Consider the following 17,257-nt stretch of genomic DNA (forward strand, 5'->3'; position numbering starts at 1 on the left):
CAACTAAATCTAGTTAATGTATAGAGCCAGGAAAAAAAAAAAAAAATCTGCAAAAGTTAAAATTTCGCTTAGTTTTTTGGATTCAATCCTCAGCAAATGAGGCCGGAATTAGTTTATGAAATATCCTTTTGAAAAAACTTTCCAAATGTGGTTGAGTCCGAGCCTGTAAAGTGTGGAGTCTGTGGGAGCTACTACAAACGAAAACCTCATTTGGAGAGAAAGTTTCCCACAAAGGAAATGGCCATATTTGGATTACAGGAAAAAAGGATCAATATAAGTTTAAAATTCAAATTCAAATCGATTAATCAGACTCAGCCCTACTCCCTGGAAATCTCCAGCTTAAAATGTCATAAAATAAGTATCTTGAATAAGTATCGTAAGATGTTATGGGAGAAAACTGGCTACAAATCGAAGTATCCATATGTGTTAAAGGCTGACACGGAAACTGGGATTTCAACTTGTAAAAGAGTTTTAAAAAACCTTCTGAACTCATTAAATGAAGTCAAAGTTGCAGGTGCTGAGTGTTTCCACTAGAGGGCAGTCAATTCCAACTAGTTACTCAAATCCATCATTACAGAGACACATTACCTTACAGGGCAGAATGTGTCGAAAGTAAACCAGCTGCTCTTTACTGGCTCATTTACAATTCAACCTTATATGTACAAATAGTGGAACAGATCTTGTAAAAAACAGTAAAATAATGAGAGCAAAAACATATGTCTAATAATAATGCAATAATTCAAAATGTAAAAAGCCAATAATGATGTTAACGCTTTGCCCATAATGTGATAAGTTCTTAGTTAAAACAGACTAAAGTGAATGTATTGTGAGGAGGTTTGATGACAGTTGGCCTCGTTTAGCCTCCAGGCCCAAAAAGCTCTGATTGGACACGCTTCATTCAAAGGACAGCGCTGAGGTCATGCACACAGACCGTGCTCGAGTGCTGCTATAACGTACTTCAGTGTACTTAAAGCTGTACTAACCTTGAGCAGAGCCAGAGCCACGTTGAAGATAATGTTCAGTCCCTGCAGGAGAGGAGAGAAAGATCATCAGCAATCACTAACATCAAACCACATCAGTAATCACGGCTCTGCAATCAGGAAAAAGGAAACCACATTATTGAGGCAAGGCGAGGCAGGCAAGGCAAGTTCAAACTAAAAAAACAGAATAAAATGACATTAAAGCCACACCGCGTAGGATTTTGCCCAATAAATCAAATTGAAATACAAACATTTATTTGATGACAGATGTCATTGACAAATACTTCATGAATGTAAAAAAAACATGTGCTTTTGCTGAGCGGCCTAAGACATGACTGTGACATCTCCAGCTCGTTTCCATGGAGATGAGTAGATAGATACAGACGGCATCTCTGGACTCGCCCATATATATACATGTTTGAAAACAGTCAAGGGGGAAAACAATTTGGAAAAAATCTAAACTTTCTCTAATTATTCAATAACTACTGTAACAAATGCTGAATTACGAATATAGTTTTCTACTAAATAAAGATACAAAGACATGGGGAGGAGCAAAGTGGTTCAACAGCCCATAAATACATAAAAAATGCAATACATGTTAGCATTGGGCCAATGCTAACGGTTAGCTAGCGCTAGCTACAACTGCCGTTTTTTCACTTCTACTGAACAATCTGCTGTGAGAAAATATCCATATGGGCCCGATTTACACTGGACTTTATTTGTGTGTGATAAATAAGTTGATATTCCACCAGAAAATGGCTAAAAAGAGAGAAAAATTGTGTTTCTCTAAAGATTCTATTTTCCCCCTCGGCAAGGCCACGCCCCCTTCTATGACGAGATGCCGTCTGTATCTATAGAGTTTGAGACTTAAACAGGCTAGGTCCTCATCCAAATCCATTCTTTGATACCCACTGCAGTTATAGCATTGTATGTGCTGAGCTGGACATTAGGAGCATGTCTTGTACTGAGGTCAACAGTACAGTCCAGAATGTTACGCAGTGTACCTTTAAAAAATTACATTAAAAAAAATCTATGTATATTGTATATTTCAAAATGTGTTAAAATACAATCAATTGCCATGTGCAGCAGTGAAGAGGTGTCTTTTCAGCCTGGACTTAAACACAGTCAGAGTTGAGGCCTGTCTCACGTCCTCACCAGGGCTGTTCCAACCACCAGGAGACCCCTCCCTCAGGGCCCGGGATGGTTCATACCAGTGTTAATTTCGTCGACTAAAATATTTAGTCTTAACTTAAAGTGATATATTTGACGACTAAAACTAAATTAAAAGTTTTTCATGAGACTAAAACTATGACTAAAATGTCCAGATATTTTAGTCGACTAAAATAAGACTAAATAAAAATGAAAAGGAGAGACTAAAATCATCCAAACTTTTATTGAGCGTCTGAAAGAGCCTCAGATCATTTAAATTCTCTGCCAAAGGATCAGCTCTGAGCTTTGTTCATGTGGAGCAGCTCCATGAAGCAGAGGAACAAGATTAAATATGATTATTATGAATATTATCAATGCAAAGTCGACTAAATTTGTCTTAAATTTAGTCGACTAAATTTACTTGCAATTTTAGTCGACGAAAACTAGACTAAAATCGAATTACATTTTCGTCAAAAGACTAAAACTAAATTAAAATATGTTGTCAAAATTAACACTGGTTCACACGGCTCTAACATGTCCGAGATGTACTTTGATGCCCGACCATGAAGACACTTATACACAAGCAGAGCTGTTTTAAATTCTATTCTCTGAGTGCCAGTGCAGAGACCAGAGCACTGGACTAATATGGTTGTATTTCCTGGTTCTGGTCAGGACTCGAACCGCAGCATTTGGGATGTACTGCAGCTCTAACAACTCGTTTAGAGAGGCCAGTGAACAGGCTGTTACAATAGTCTAATCGACTGGAGACAAACGCATGAATTAGTCTCTCCAAATCTGGTTTGGACACTATGTTTTTTAACTCGGCAATGTTTTTGAGATGGTAATTGGCCGCTGATGTAACGGACTTAATATTACGGTTCAAATTCAGGTCCGAGTCAATGATTATCCCTAAATATCTAACAAATTTTTCGGTTCTAGTGAAAGAGCTTCAAGACGACCTCTGTGTTTTATCTGTATTTAACTTCCTCCAGTTAAAATACAACATAACCACTTCAAGTTAGAATAGAATAAGATACTATTGATGCTACAGTGGACACATTGATTGAGACTGGATGATTTCATTGTCCACAATAACCCTGGGATGACGAGCTGTGTTTAAATAGAATTTATACAAAGATCAGCTAGTCCAGTGTTGTGTAATGCCATTTTTTTTTCCATTCCCAAATACTCCATTTTAATGCCACAAATGCAAAGAAAATCTGAGCATATTAAATTTAAGATTTGCCTATTTCTGCATTCAAAAGCATATCGGATACAGCAAGAAACTTTGGAGTATTTTCCACAAACGTCAGCAGTGAAAATAGTCGAACAATGTCATTATATCATAAGAAATGTAGATTTAGTGGCCATTTTGATGCTTTTTAATGACATTTAAGGCCATATTTTTTTGGGAAAAATCATAGAAAGTCCCGCAGTAGCCCCATTATAAACCTATGAAGCTGGAATTATAATCAAAATAACTTTCTATGCTCTATGTTCCCTGAAAACGCTTGTGACGCAGAGAAAAAAATGACTCCTATATCCTCATAATTCCACTTCGGCTCAGTGTTCTGTAGATTTTTTTTTCCATTTTGCGACTTCGACAGAAAGTCTGGGAACACCCATCTCCCCGGTCTCCGTGACAACCGGCACACATGGCAACACCAGCTAAAAATATCTCAACCCACACTAAAAATAACTCACACAGGAGAAGACAGGGGAGGCGCTCTTTGATCTCACGGCCACTAGATGGGGCTACAGCGCTGGGGCCTGCACTGAAGAGCATGAGGCTCTCGTTTTAGTTCAGCAGTTCATATTTCACTATGAGTTTAAGCACCCCAGGTCAACGTTCCTATATGTTATGAATAAAGAAGCAGGTTACAACTACAAATGAGTCATTCCCACAGCATTTCCAAAAAGAATAACATTAATGTAAAAAAAAAAAGAAAAAGCCATAACAAAAGTTTGGGCCCTGTGGAGTTAATGCCTTAATGCCCACAAACATGGCACCGATCACAGCTTTAAAGGTTTTCCAAGAAGCCAAGAGTCTTTCAATTTTGCCCATTCTTCCTTACAAAAGTATTCCGGTGCTGAGAAATGTCTGGGGAGGTACTGCTCTTTAGAGGTTTATCCACAGATCTTCAATGATGAAGCTCTTTTTCGCAAATGGTGTTGTGTTTTCCTCCAGAATTTGTTGGAAATTAATGTAATACATTTTCCCACTGGCTTTCACGGTTGGACAGATTTTGCTCATTCAAAAAATCCCCCCAACTCGACTTGGAAGACCCCAGAAAAAAGCGAGGACTAGTCCCAAAAAGGACGGAAATATGAATCAAAGTTGTCTCTAGATTGAACAGACCAGAGGAGCCCGATTACCGCTGGACTGTGTTTCCCCGTGAACGCAGGTTTGGCTTTTTTTCTTCTGCGCTCACCCCTCAAAGCAAGGCTGAGAGTGAATGTCCACGCTCTAAACCCCTTGTTCTCTCTCTAGTACACTCTGTAGTGCTCTCAGTCGGTCAGTCGTTCAGACATGGAGCTAAGTTTCCCCTGGCCTCAGGACACCAGCACCACAGTCACATGAAAGAAGTGAGCTGCAGCTACATCTGCTAGAGACCTCGCTAAACTTTCCATCAGGTGCATTCAAAGGGGTTTAACACCTATTTTACTCATTTAACAAGCTCTTTGTGTACTTCTACCTTTCTATACAAATGGGTATAGTCTGTACAATGTGTTAATACACAATTTCAAGTCTTCTGTTAAGAGTTTTGCATATTACAAGTACTGCCTGAGACCATAAAGGACGCAGTGAACTCTACATGGCCTCTTTTTTGTTCTGTCGAGCCCTGGAATTGACACCACGGTGAGGACAGAATAGTGCGCCACAATTCAAATGGTCACTTACTATAAATGCGTGACTTTTACGTCGTCACGGATGTTGGAGTTTCCAAACTTTGCTATATGGAGTCACAAGGGATGTTTCCAAGTTGCATTTCATTCAAACATGTTAATATGTGGCCATTGTCGGTCTGCGATCTTGGCCCGTCTGTTGAGGGGCTCCCATCCGCCCTGGGTCTATAGCCTGTCCGTCCATGGGAGTGGATCTCTCCTTCTGTGCTTCTCCCCGAGGTTTCTCCGTTTTGAGGACGGGGGACACCTGCGCCGCTACCTGCTGCTGACGCTTATTGGACATTACGTTTGCCTGGAAACTTCATTCACCTGAACTTTATATTGTCATATTTATTGCTCTGTTTTGTTGCCTTAATCTTTGTAGAAGGTTCATACTGTCTTCTTAGGTTAAGAATATTACAGGTTTGTTTCTATAGTAGGACAGAAGGTTTAGTTTACCTGCTTGACTAGTTTGGATCACTTCCTGTGATCTTCCTCAGAAGCGACACCTGGTGGTGGAGGTGCCGTGTCGTAGGCAGCTTACATGGATTTTTCAGTCAGTAGGGAGGGCTTACGCCCCCTACTGACTGGCGCCTTCCCCAGGACGCCCCACCAGGTGTCGCTTCTGAGGAAGATCACAGGAAGTGATCAAAACTAGTCAAGCAGGTAAACTAAACCTTCTGTCCTACTATAAGAAACAAACCTGTAATATTGTTGCCTTAATGTTCGGTGCAGCTGTGAGGCGACTCCTGTTGTGATATCGGGCTATACAAAACTATTGGTTGATGGATGGATCGATTGTCGTGACTCACGAGGTTCGATGCCTTGATGAAAATACAGTATGTAAGATCGTTTAGTCCAAGTCGTGAAGGTCCAAGTCCCAAGCAAGTCCAAGCCAATAATTGACTTCAACTTGACTTTACTTGACAAGGCTAATTACCATATGTAAACGTAGATGCGCCGCTTTTACGCAATGAATCCTGATCATTCAACAGTTTCACTCAAATAAATAATAACTATAAAGTCATGACAGCGAGTCATTGAGAGTCATTGTCCTCAAGTCCAAGTTAAGTCTCAAGGCACAAAATAGTGACTCGAGTCCCACCTCTGGCTACAGTTACTGATGAACTGTTGAGTAGAGACACTCTATAGAGACAGGTATGTTGTTTTAATGTGGTCTAATTGACCCAAATCACAAAAACGAGCTCATCTCCTCCATACCTTTGCTGTATTCAGCTGAGGGACAGGGCTATGGCTGAGGAGAAGGGGTAGGAGGAAAAAAAGCACAATTGGGAATTGGCCAAAGTCATTATTTTAGCAAAGGTTTTTTCTTTTTTTCCAATACAATACAATAATGTGATGCAAATGACGATTGAGCGCAGAAGAGGCGCCGTAATGGGATTTGCATTTCAATATGAACATAGCATGAATTCTTGCATTTTCCGCACATTTCCCTCCTGCCAGAGCGGATTAGCAATATAAATGCACGACTTCCCATTTCCTGCAAAGTGACCGCGAACGAGGGGGGTGTAAACTAGACAAATCAGTGCGAGGGTTATTAATGACATACACCGATGTGATTCATTTAAACATTTGAAAGGAAAGTGCTCGCAGCATTTTTCAAGCTAGGAACAAAAGGTAGTTACAAAGCCCGGATTTGACTCAATGTCAAACTTCTGTTGTCTACTCTGAATATGTTCATTTTGAAGAGTGGTTTGAACAAAATCTTGGATATCTGTTCAAGTAACCACCACCTCCCCTCTCAACCCCGCAGCCACGTTTGAAGATAGGGCTGCTCGATTATTGAAAAAATAATAATCACGATTATTTTTGTCATAATTGATAATCACGATTATTCAAATGATTATTTGTTGCCTTTAAAAAAATCCATCAAAAAAGTGACAAAAATGCATCAAAAAAAAGACAAAAATCCATCAAAAAAATGACAAAAATCCATTAAAAAAATGACAAAAATCCAGCTAAAAAAGACAAAAATCCAACAAAAATAGTGACAAAAATCCATTAAAAAAAGACAAAAATCCAGCAGATAAAAGACAAAAATCCATCAAAAAAATGACAAAAATCCATTAAAAAAAAGACGAAAATCCAGCTAAAAAAGACAAAAATCCAGCAAAAATAGTGACAAAAATCCATTAAAAAAAGACAAAAATCCAGCAAAAATAGTGACAAAAATCCATTAAAAAAAAGACAAAAATCCATTAAAAAAAGACAAAAATCCATTTAAAAAAAAGTGACAAAAATCCAGCAAAAAATGACAAAAATCCATTAAAAAAAGACAAAAATCCATTAAAAAAAGACAAAAATCCAGCAAAAATAGTGACAAAAATCCATTAAAAAAAAGACAAAAATCCATTAAAAAAAGACAAAAAATCCATTTTAAAAAAGTGACAAAAATCCAGCAAAAAAATGACAAAAGTCCATTAAAAAAATGACAAAAAATCCAGCTAAAAAAGACAAAAATCCAGCAAAAATAGTGACAAAAATCCATTAAAAAAAGACAAAAATCCAGCAGAAAAAAGACAAAAATCCATTTAAAAAAAGTGACAAAAATCCAGCAAAAAAAAGACAAAAATCCATTTAAAAAAAGTGACAAAAATCCAGCAAAAAAAAGACAAAAATCCATTTAAAAAAGTGACAAAAATCCAGCTAAAAAATGACAAAAATCCATTTAAAAAAAAGACAAAAATCCAGCAAAAAAGTGACAAAAATCCCCAAATTAAAAATGTGGAAAAAAAAAGTGAAAAAAAAAATTTAAGAAAAAAAAAAAAATTATAATCAATTTTTTGCGATTATGCTAATTTTGTAATCGTTTACTGTTGTAATCGAAATCGTAATCGAATTTCGATTAATTGCACAGCCCTATTTGAAGATCTAAGTGGGGGGGGGGGAAAGTGCAGAGATAGGCAGGCAAAAGTACGGCGTGCGAGAATAGCCCGCCGCGGCGTGGAGATGGTCTGGGAGCGCGAGTAAACAAAGACGCACAACGGGGTCGAGGCGGCGCTGCTGATTGAGGAGCGGAGATGAGGACTAACAAGAGAAATCTCATCACGCGCTTCACTGACGGGGAAAGACGGGACAGGTCTGAACCCTGCTGCGTACAGCGGAGGTGCACGAGCGAGGAGGAGAGTCAGGGTAACGCTAAACTATACATTATTCCATAAAGATTGACCTCTCAGAGTCCACAGATCTAACCGTGTCCAAATAAGAACGGCTCTTTCAGCAGGCCCGGGAGAACGTCGTCTCGAAATGCCAGTTGGAGCGGGGTCTGATAAAACAACGGGAGAGACACTTTACAGGTTTGTCAAGAAATGTCCAAACAGAAAATGTCTGAGTGTCGTGATACGTATCGGATTGGCCCCGCCGTATCGTGATACATCATCTATAAAATCAGCTGTTAGGGCGGCTGGGGGCAGGTTTGTTGATGGGGGGCTACTGCCCTCTTCAACTGGCCCGCTCTACGCCCGGCTTTTTAACGCACCACTCGATGTAGGGTTTACATCATACGCTGTACATAATAAAATATATCTAAATAATAATAATACAATAAAAATGCACATAGATTAACATTGTGTTGAGCCTGGTAATGACAACTGGAGCAACAAGAACACGGACTACAATACGGGTATTAATGTGCCCTTATGTCATGAAAACAAGTGAGTGTGGCTGATATTTGGCATTGGAAACTGAAAGAAATATATGAACGGTCGCTTTGTTACTTGCTTTGTAGGAAACAAGACCGTTCTTGTAATAGTGTTTGGTTTTGTTAATATGTGAATAGTTCAAACAGTGGTTGTGAGTTTGGTTTGCGTCAAAAAGCTGTTCTGAAAGGAAACGAGTTCTTCATTTTTTTTGCTATTGTTCCTTGCTGTTGTTTTGTTTACATTGATTGTACAATGAGAAATGAAAAGTTTTATCATTTTGAGTTGGGGGCAAGCGCTCATAAGCTTTTGCTTCAGCCTACTCCTTTAGAGCAAAATGTATGCTCAAATAAATAAATAAAAGATATGTATCGGCCCCCGAGTATCGTGATGTGTATTGGATTGTCACAAAAGTGCATCGTCCCAGTCCTAGTAGTTACCACAGTGGGATTCTTAGCTGCTGTTTACACTGTTGTGATGTCATGTGAACACAAAAGGTTTTGCACCCTCCGTCTTAGAGGCATCACAGTGTACATGAATATTTACAGCTTTAGAAAGTGACACTGGAGCCGGTGCTGTTTCTCTGTGCTTCTCACACTTTTCATACTAACGTTTAATGCTTACGTCATGAAGCACTGAACCTTCCAAGTTATAACACCATCTAAAATAGACAAGAGGATGGGAATCTCCGGGTACCTCATGATCCGATACGATGCGCGATGCATGGCTCACGATAACACTAACCTCATGATATGCTGAACATGCATGACACTGTAGGAAACCATTTTTAAGATATACTGTACATGCAGGTTTTTTAACATTTATAAATAACTACATGCTACATATTTTTGATGATTTACTTTGTTTTTCAATCATGCATTTTCTTAAAGCTGCCCTCAGCATTTTGCCGGACCAGAATTGCTAGATGCGCCACCTTCGAAGCAGCGAGCTAACTTTGTCCTGTAGCATTAGTGGAAAACATGGTCAAATACTCTCATCTCTGCCTCATCTATAAAATAATACATGGTTTGTCATCACCTCCACTCAGACAGTTCATTCACACCGGATCAACAGAACTCAGGAGAACCAGAGCAGCAGCGAGGGGCGACTGCCTCATCCCTCTGAGGAAAAGCCTCTTTGGTCAAACTACCTTTTCTGTCCAAGCTGCCCATGAATGGAACCTCACCCCAACAACAATTAGAAACATTAGTACATATAACTCATTTAAAACACAGTTAAAAAAATAGCTCATTGAGAATCAGCGCTGTCAGCACTGACAGAATCATCTCTCACTGCCCCCTGCTGCCCTCTTGTCCTCGTCTGTTGTCTGTAATTGTTGAGTTTGTAGTAGTCTTGTTGTAATGTGTATCATGATTGGTTTGCAATATTGAGAGTGCTGTTTTCTGTTTTATTTTTAATTAAATATTTTATTGTATTGCATTTTAATGTGTATAATTGTACTTTTACTCCCTTCAGGAGGACACACAACAACTGTCCTGGGACTACAGATGAAAAATAGCCCTTAGGCTAATTCTGGCATATTTACATGTATAATGTATATTAATATGCACTGTCCCTATAATAAATAAATAAATAAGTGGCTAACACAGTCAGAGTTTAGCATTATTATTAGCATTATTTACAAAAGGTCGTGTTAAACATCTGAACAACCTGCTCTGATGCAGCTGAAGTTCTCATGGACTGGCGTTTGTTTAATAATCCTTTATCTACAGGAGCTGTCAGGTCTCTATTTATAAAGGACGCACAGGGAAGTGCATGAGGCGTGTGAGGGTTACGGGAATCGTAAGCTCTGCTAAGTAAATTCAGCTCTAAATGTAGTTCTAAATGTAAATATATTTATATATTACGTATCAAAATGGTTGCTACAGATCTTGTTCCTTTTGCAGATAAATAAGTGTTGCTGATAAATAAGTGTTGCATGCAAGAGTATAGATACTTCCCTTCTGGGGAGAAAGCCAGGTGAGGGGGGGGAGGCAGAGCAGGGTTCAACACTGACACCTACTGACAAAAATAAACTCCAGAAGAATATCTGAGGGCGGCTTTAAATAAGTAAATGATCCCTGACTCACTCCGTGAAAATGGGCCGATTGTGGCATCACTTCATTTACATTTAAATAAACAAGAGACTTCATATTTATACATGTTTTAAAACTATCATTAAAAGTATTGTGTTGGGTCCTAGTGCTGCCCCCTACTGTCCTGACTGTGTTACTGACCATTTATTAGCCTCCACTCATAAACATGTGAGATGTTGTCAAAAGTATCGATATCTGCATAGAAGGCATCAAATCCTGCCGCAATATATCACAAAATCGATATATTGTAACCTTAAACCTTTCCTGCAGCACCAATGAAGTGATCTCACAGTTTGAGAGACGACATGACAGCACGTGTGTGTTTGAGTCTGGCCTCTCACACTAATGCGCAGATGTCTATCAGCTCCAGTGTTTGGAAGCACATTACGGAGGCGAGTGTCAGACCTGAGGGCCTGATAAGCTCCGATCGATCACTTTGAGGAGATAGGACTAAGAGCAGACAGATCTATAGTGGCTGAGGAGTCTGTTTTGAGGTTCAGGTGCTTTTGTGCACCGGGCCACACTGACACCACAAAACTGATCCTTGTTACTGCCCAAGTGTTCAAACTATGGATACAGGTCTTCCTTTCTGACTTTTGGATTGGAAGACACAAAGAAGCACTCTCTATCACATTAGGGGATCAAAAAAAGTTTAAGTTCTTCTGGTATTGAAAACATAAAAGTACCAAAAGCAGGTAACCACAGACAACGACAGTTTAGATTCTGTTGCTCTGGGGACAGGAAGTGACTTGAAATTATTTTATTTCCCTATTTTTCTGTAATTTTTAGCCTGAGCGTACGCCCCATTTTTCATAATTTTATTTACACATTTTTCCTTATTTTTGTCCCAACTTTCCCTCATTTTGCCATTTTTTTTGTGTGACTTTTCTGCCCATCCCCCTCCCCATTTATTGTTGCCTGAATCCCCCCCCCCCCATTTTTCTTATTTTTTGCCAACATTTTTCCCAATTTACTCTCATTTCCCCCCAAAATTATTCCCCATTTTTCACACATTTATTGACATTGGAGATGAACCCGATGATCTGCAGATCTCCATCTTGTGCTGCTCAGGCTGATCTGTTTGAATCGGAATCACTATTGGGTCTAACCCAGGGGTGCCAAAAAGTGCGGCCCGGGGGCCAAATGCGGCCCTGAGACCAATCTTTGGTGGCCCTCAGACTACTTGCTGAATTTCTCCAGAGATGGTACTTTTTACTCCACTCTTTATTCCACACAATTAAAACCTCAGAAACTATAATATTTTATTGTGAGACAAAGCTGGCATCATGGTTCCAAGCCTAAATAAAGGTGGGGGGCACGATTTAAACCTCTCTTAAATGCACCCGAGTGAATTTTTCACTGACCACTGATCTTTGGCCCTCCACGCCGTACACACTTCAATATGCGGCCCTTGATGATAAAAGTTTGGACACCCCTAGTGTAACCAATCACGTGTCAGTATTGCCACGAGTGGGCGGGGGTAACATTTTCTGACAAAACGAGCCGTTATATCCTTGCTAATTAACAACGCGGCGACAACAGAGAAACACTAGATATGCCGTTACATTCTTACAAACACAACATTCTTCACGACCCAATATTTGATGGATTTGCATTTTGTAGCTTTAAACAGGGCAGCTCCATGTTGTTGTCACTTTTTTTTTTTTTACTTTGCTTTATTGTTTATCGTTTTTTCACTCTTGTTGCACTTTCATCCTTGTTTTCGTCACATTTTTGTTGCTATTTCGACACTTTTATTCAAGAAACGTTTAGATTCGGGGAAAGTCAAACTGGAGAAAATGTGCTAGTGTGACAAAGTGGGTTTGTCCCATTGTGTGTGTTTGTTATTTTGCTTCGTTTGTTTCGTTTGCAATATCCACCAGCCAGCAATAACCCTCAGATTCATGTTTAAGTTCATAATTATCCATGTACAACTTTGTTTATTTATTTACTCAGACTTTACCTGTACCACCTGGTGAGAAGGGAAGGGGCGTGGTCTTTGTCGGCCATTTTAAAATCTTAGGCTGGACCATGTGGCGGGGGGGAAACCGGTTTAACTTTGCTTTGCTTCCTTTTGTGTATGATTTTTGATTTGTATTTTGTCTTTGTTTTGATTTGAACACTTATCATTATGTAAAATGTTAATAACTTGCCTGCTGAACATTCATGTAGAACTTGCCCATTGAGCTAATGGTACTTTCTGGTGGGAGGTCCTTTCCCATTAGGAGGAGGTATAAAACCTGACTGCTTCTAGTCATGGGGGCCATTTTGTATCTGTGAGTCAGAAGTTCTGTTTGCGTGAGCAATAAATGTCTGGTGAGAACTGTAACTGTGTTAAGTCTGCCTGCCCATTTCAACCCCTCGTGGCCAGCTTCAGGTTAAGAGGTTAAAAAAAACCTCTTAACCTTTCATTCCTACTTTTAACACGAGGAATGAAAGAAAATGTGAGACCCACGCACTGAAAAATGAATGCTCTTCTGTTTAATTTAAGGCATGATCAAATTTAATAATGTTTCAATGATTTAAGACCCTGTTTAAAACTTGGCTGTTTTTGGCAATAACGAGGTAACCTTGATCCAAAGCTCATCCTCTCCTGAACAATTCCAATTAGATATTTGCCTGGCCTGCCAGACACTCCTCCTTTCTGTTCAAAAGAAGAACCGTCTGGACAGAGGCGGGACTTCACTCCCCCAAGAGGCGGAAGCCGTCACCAAATTCTACCAAAACAATAGAGATGGCGTGCGTGGCGAGTCAATAATTCTTTGAAAAAACTATGAAAAGGCAAATGAGATATCAGTGTAGTGTAAGATCAGTCTGATTCCTCGCCAAGATGGAGCTGTCCCACTGAGGCTATATTACAGGCCGCACGCTGAAATGATGCCCTACAGGAGTGTTGTGGGGGGCGGGTACCTCGCAGAGCAGCAGGTCGGTGATGTGGAAGACCATGCACAGGGGGAACTTGGCGGTGAAGAGCGTGAGGAACCACTGGGAGGCGTACATGTGAGCCTCCAGACTCAGCTGCTGGAAGTGCCCCCACAGGTCAGGCAGCTGCTCCTACAGGGACACAGAACACAATCTTATTTAAAAAAAGTTATTTTTAAAAGTAACGCTTGTAGGATTTCTCTATAGTTGTGAACCTCTTAACCCCCGCCTCGATCAAGCACATTTTCTCCAGCTCGACTTTAAAGCAGTACTAAGTAACGTGTTTACCTTAACAAACCCTTCCCGTAGTCCCTGTGGGGGTAATACAAGTGTTTATGGGATGATTGGAGGGTCTTTCATCTCCCCCTGGTGTCTCTGGTCAGAAAACCATGTTTGCAACTTGACTGCCACCGGTGCGGAGCAAGCAATACACACTAATGAAATCACGAAGAAGAAGCTAACAGGCTAACGGGCAAAGCTAACTGCGGGCTAACGTCACTTTAAACAGTATTTACAGCCAGGTTTGAGTGAAAAAAAATATTTCCGTTGTATAATTGGATGCACAGTAACCCTCTCTCCCTTCGCCTTTCCTGTCAGCGTAGTATTTACTCTCCAAGACAATTAATAAGTTAAAAAATCGTAACTTGCTACTACACCTGCAGTTGCGCTTATGGCCTCTAGGGGGAAGAGTTACTTAGTACTGCTTTAACCCCCGCCTCAATCGAGCACATTTTCTCCAGTTCGACTTTAACCAAAGCTTTGTGAAAAAATTGTCAAAATAGTGACAAAAACGAGACGAGAATGAGGACACAGGCACAAAAAAGCCACGAAAAAGTGATGAAACGGTGATGAAAAAGTGACAAAAATGTGACAAAAAGCATTGAAACAAAATGGCAACAGTGCAAGGAAAAAGATCCTTCAAGCTGAGGATTTGGGTAAAGCTGGACTGGAGAAAATGCACTTGGTTGAGAACCCTCAGAGTCCAGAGCCTGAGCTTTAACTAGAGGAGGCAGCACTAGCACATAAGGCCTTGATGTGGGACAGACGCTGAGACTGTGGAGGCAGGAGAGGTCCTTTAGGTTCAGTTCCAAACTGGTTTTATTCACCGGCAACTTTAAGTGTGGAACTCATTTTCTTTCCATCTACAGCGGCCGAACAAAACAATTAAACATTTCTGTTAAAGCGCACACACACATTGTATTATTTATTCTACACATTTTTTCTACACTTTATTCTATTCACATTTTCTCCAGTTCGGCTTTACCCAAATCTAAAAGCTTCTCGATTGGAGCTCACAGGCCTGGGTAGCGCCTCATTTGAAAGCTAAGACCCACAAAACCCATCTAAACTGATCTTTTCCCTTGCATTGTTGCTACGTTGTCATCAGTTTTCCGTCACGCTTCCGTCACACATTTTCGTCACTTTTTCATCTATTTTCTTTCTCACATTTTCGTCTCATTTTTGTTGACACTCTTTTCATGAACCTTTAGATTTGGGTAAAGCCGAACTGGAGAAAGTGTGCTTGGTTAAAGGAATAGGCCACCGTTTTTACATACTGAGATATGTTCTTACCGTTACCTTAGCTTCTATTGACGGAAGTGAGCGGGGGAAGTCTTTAGGAGTTACTGCGCGGACGTTTTACTCCTGTATCATTACGCCTCACAATATAGTCCCCCTTTTTATCTGCTTATAAAATCGACATGCTACATTTCTGTGTAAATATACTTCGCATGAAAACACTTCACGTAACTTTATTTAAATAGGGAACACGTGGAAGAGCTTGGTAGCTTCTATCGTGAGCTTTTTTGGAGCTATGTGACATGTGGGAGAGGCTGCGTATGTGTGAGCGCACGGACAAAGACCAGACGGGGATATATTAACACGGCTAAGGTTAGGTAAGAACATATCTCAGTATGTAAAAACGGTGGCCTATTCCTTTAAAGCGGGGGTTAAGAGGTTAATGACAACGGACTGGCCTGTTCATTTCCATCTGTCGTCCCAAACTCACACCCTCAAACATTCTCCCGTTCATCCTGGCCTATTGTACATGTTTTTAGTGGCAGCTCACTCAGCGCTTCTTCTTGTATTGAAGCAACGTAGGCCATACATTTATCCAGTCTAAAAATGTCATCCTTCATTGTACTTTTCGCCTGATAAGTCCGTATAGTAATGATCCAACGGAACCGGAAATCACTGTGCGGGTGGCGGTGCTATCGCTTGATTCTAACGTTACTGAGATGTTAATGGGAATTGTGTTCATGTGCCGTGTCTAGCTCAGGATTCTGGATTGCGGACACAACATCCCTCAGTGTTCTCTTTTAACAAGGCCGTGGGAATCCAGGGTGCTGAGGGCACTGCAGAACCCCCTGGTGGATAGTTTGTGAAGTGCAGGCAGTATTAACCCCTTAACTCCCGCCTGAACCGAGCATATTTTCTCCAGCTTTACCCCCAGTCCAAAAGCTTCTGGAAAAAAGGTGTGAAAATAGCAACAAAACTGAGACGAAAACAATGATGGAAATGTGAGAAAAGTGAGAAAACATTGACGAAAAAGTGACAAAAAATTTACAAAAAATGACAAAAATGGACAAAAATTTGACAAAAAAGTGATAAAAATTTGATGAAAAATTGCGGGGGAAAAAGGACGAGAAAGTGACAAAAATTTGACAAAAAAGTGAGAGAAATTTGATGAAAAATTGAGAAAAAATTGACGAAAAAGTAACAAAAAATTGACAAAAAATGACAAAAATGGACGAAAATTTGACAAAAAAGTGAGAAAAATTGGCCGAAAAAATTGCGGGAAAAAAAGGACGAAAAAGTGATATGAATTTGACAAAAAATGCAAATAATTTGACGAAAAAATTACAAAAAAATTACAAAAAAATTACAAAAAAATTACAAAAATGGACAAAAAATTTACAAAAATGGACAAAAATTTTACAAAAAAAGTGAGAAAAATTTGATGAAAAATTGCGGGGAAAAAAGGACGAAAAAGTGATAAGAATATGACAAAAAATGCAAATAATTTGACGAAAAAGTGACAAAAAAGTGAGAGAAATTTGACGAAAATGAGACGACTGCCCAACAAAAAAAGTGATGAAAAAAAATCTGACGTGAGGAAAAAGATCCATTTAGTTTTGTAGGTCTTTCAAATGAGGCGTTACACTGGCCTACAGGATTTGGGTAAAGCTGAACTGGAGAAAATGCTCTCGGTTCAGGCCGGAGTTAAGAGGTTAATAAACAGGATTTATGCACAGAAAAAGTATTTCGGGGTTAAATTTTGTCCCTCAGCGCCCCCTAACTAAAACATCTTCCCACGGCTCTGTCTTTTTACATCCGCTCCTCAGTCTGTCCGAACCACGGTGAAAGCCACAACAAGTGCAGGCACAAATGACGCAAGTGACAGCAACACATTGCTTACACATCTCGAAACCATCTGCAATGCTACGTGTTTCATGTCCCCCTCGAAAACCTGAACAGAAACGTAGAATAGGAAGTTGTCTTGTATGGAGTGTGGAGGGTTGGCATCTGTGTTTGACCTATTCTTTAATTAACCAACCTGCCTAAT

The 17,257-nt window shown here is 39.9% G+C and overlaps 1 protein-coding gene across 2 annotated transcripts in view; it reads right to left on the reverse strand.

Annotated features, from left to right (window-relative positions):
• The window catches only part of rabgap1l (RAB GTPase activating protein 1-like), a 214,102-nt gene that overhangs the window by 39,404 nt on the left and 157,441 nt on the right, over nt 1–17,257 (reverse strand). For both annotated transcript variants that reach the window (XM_079580926.1, XM_079580925.1), the window contains exons 17-18: nt 13,681–13,824; nt 984–1,025 (exon numbers count right to left, since the gene is read on the reverse strand). In XM_079580926.1, coding sequence (XP_079437052.1) covers nt 984–1,025; nt 13,681–13,824 — 186 coding nt within the window. The remainder of the gene's footprint in view (nt 1–983; nt 1,026–13,680; nt 13,825–17,257) is intronic.

This window comes from Gobius niger (genome assembly GCF_951799975.1).
Source record: "Gobius niger genome assembly, chromosome: 22".
Lineage (NCBI taxonomy): Eukaryota > Metazoa > Chordata > Actinopteri > Gobiiformes > Gobiidae > Gobius > Gobius niger.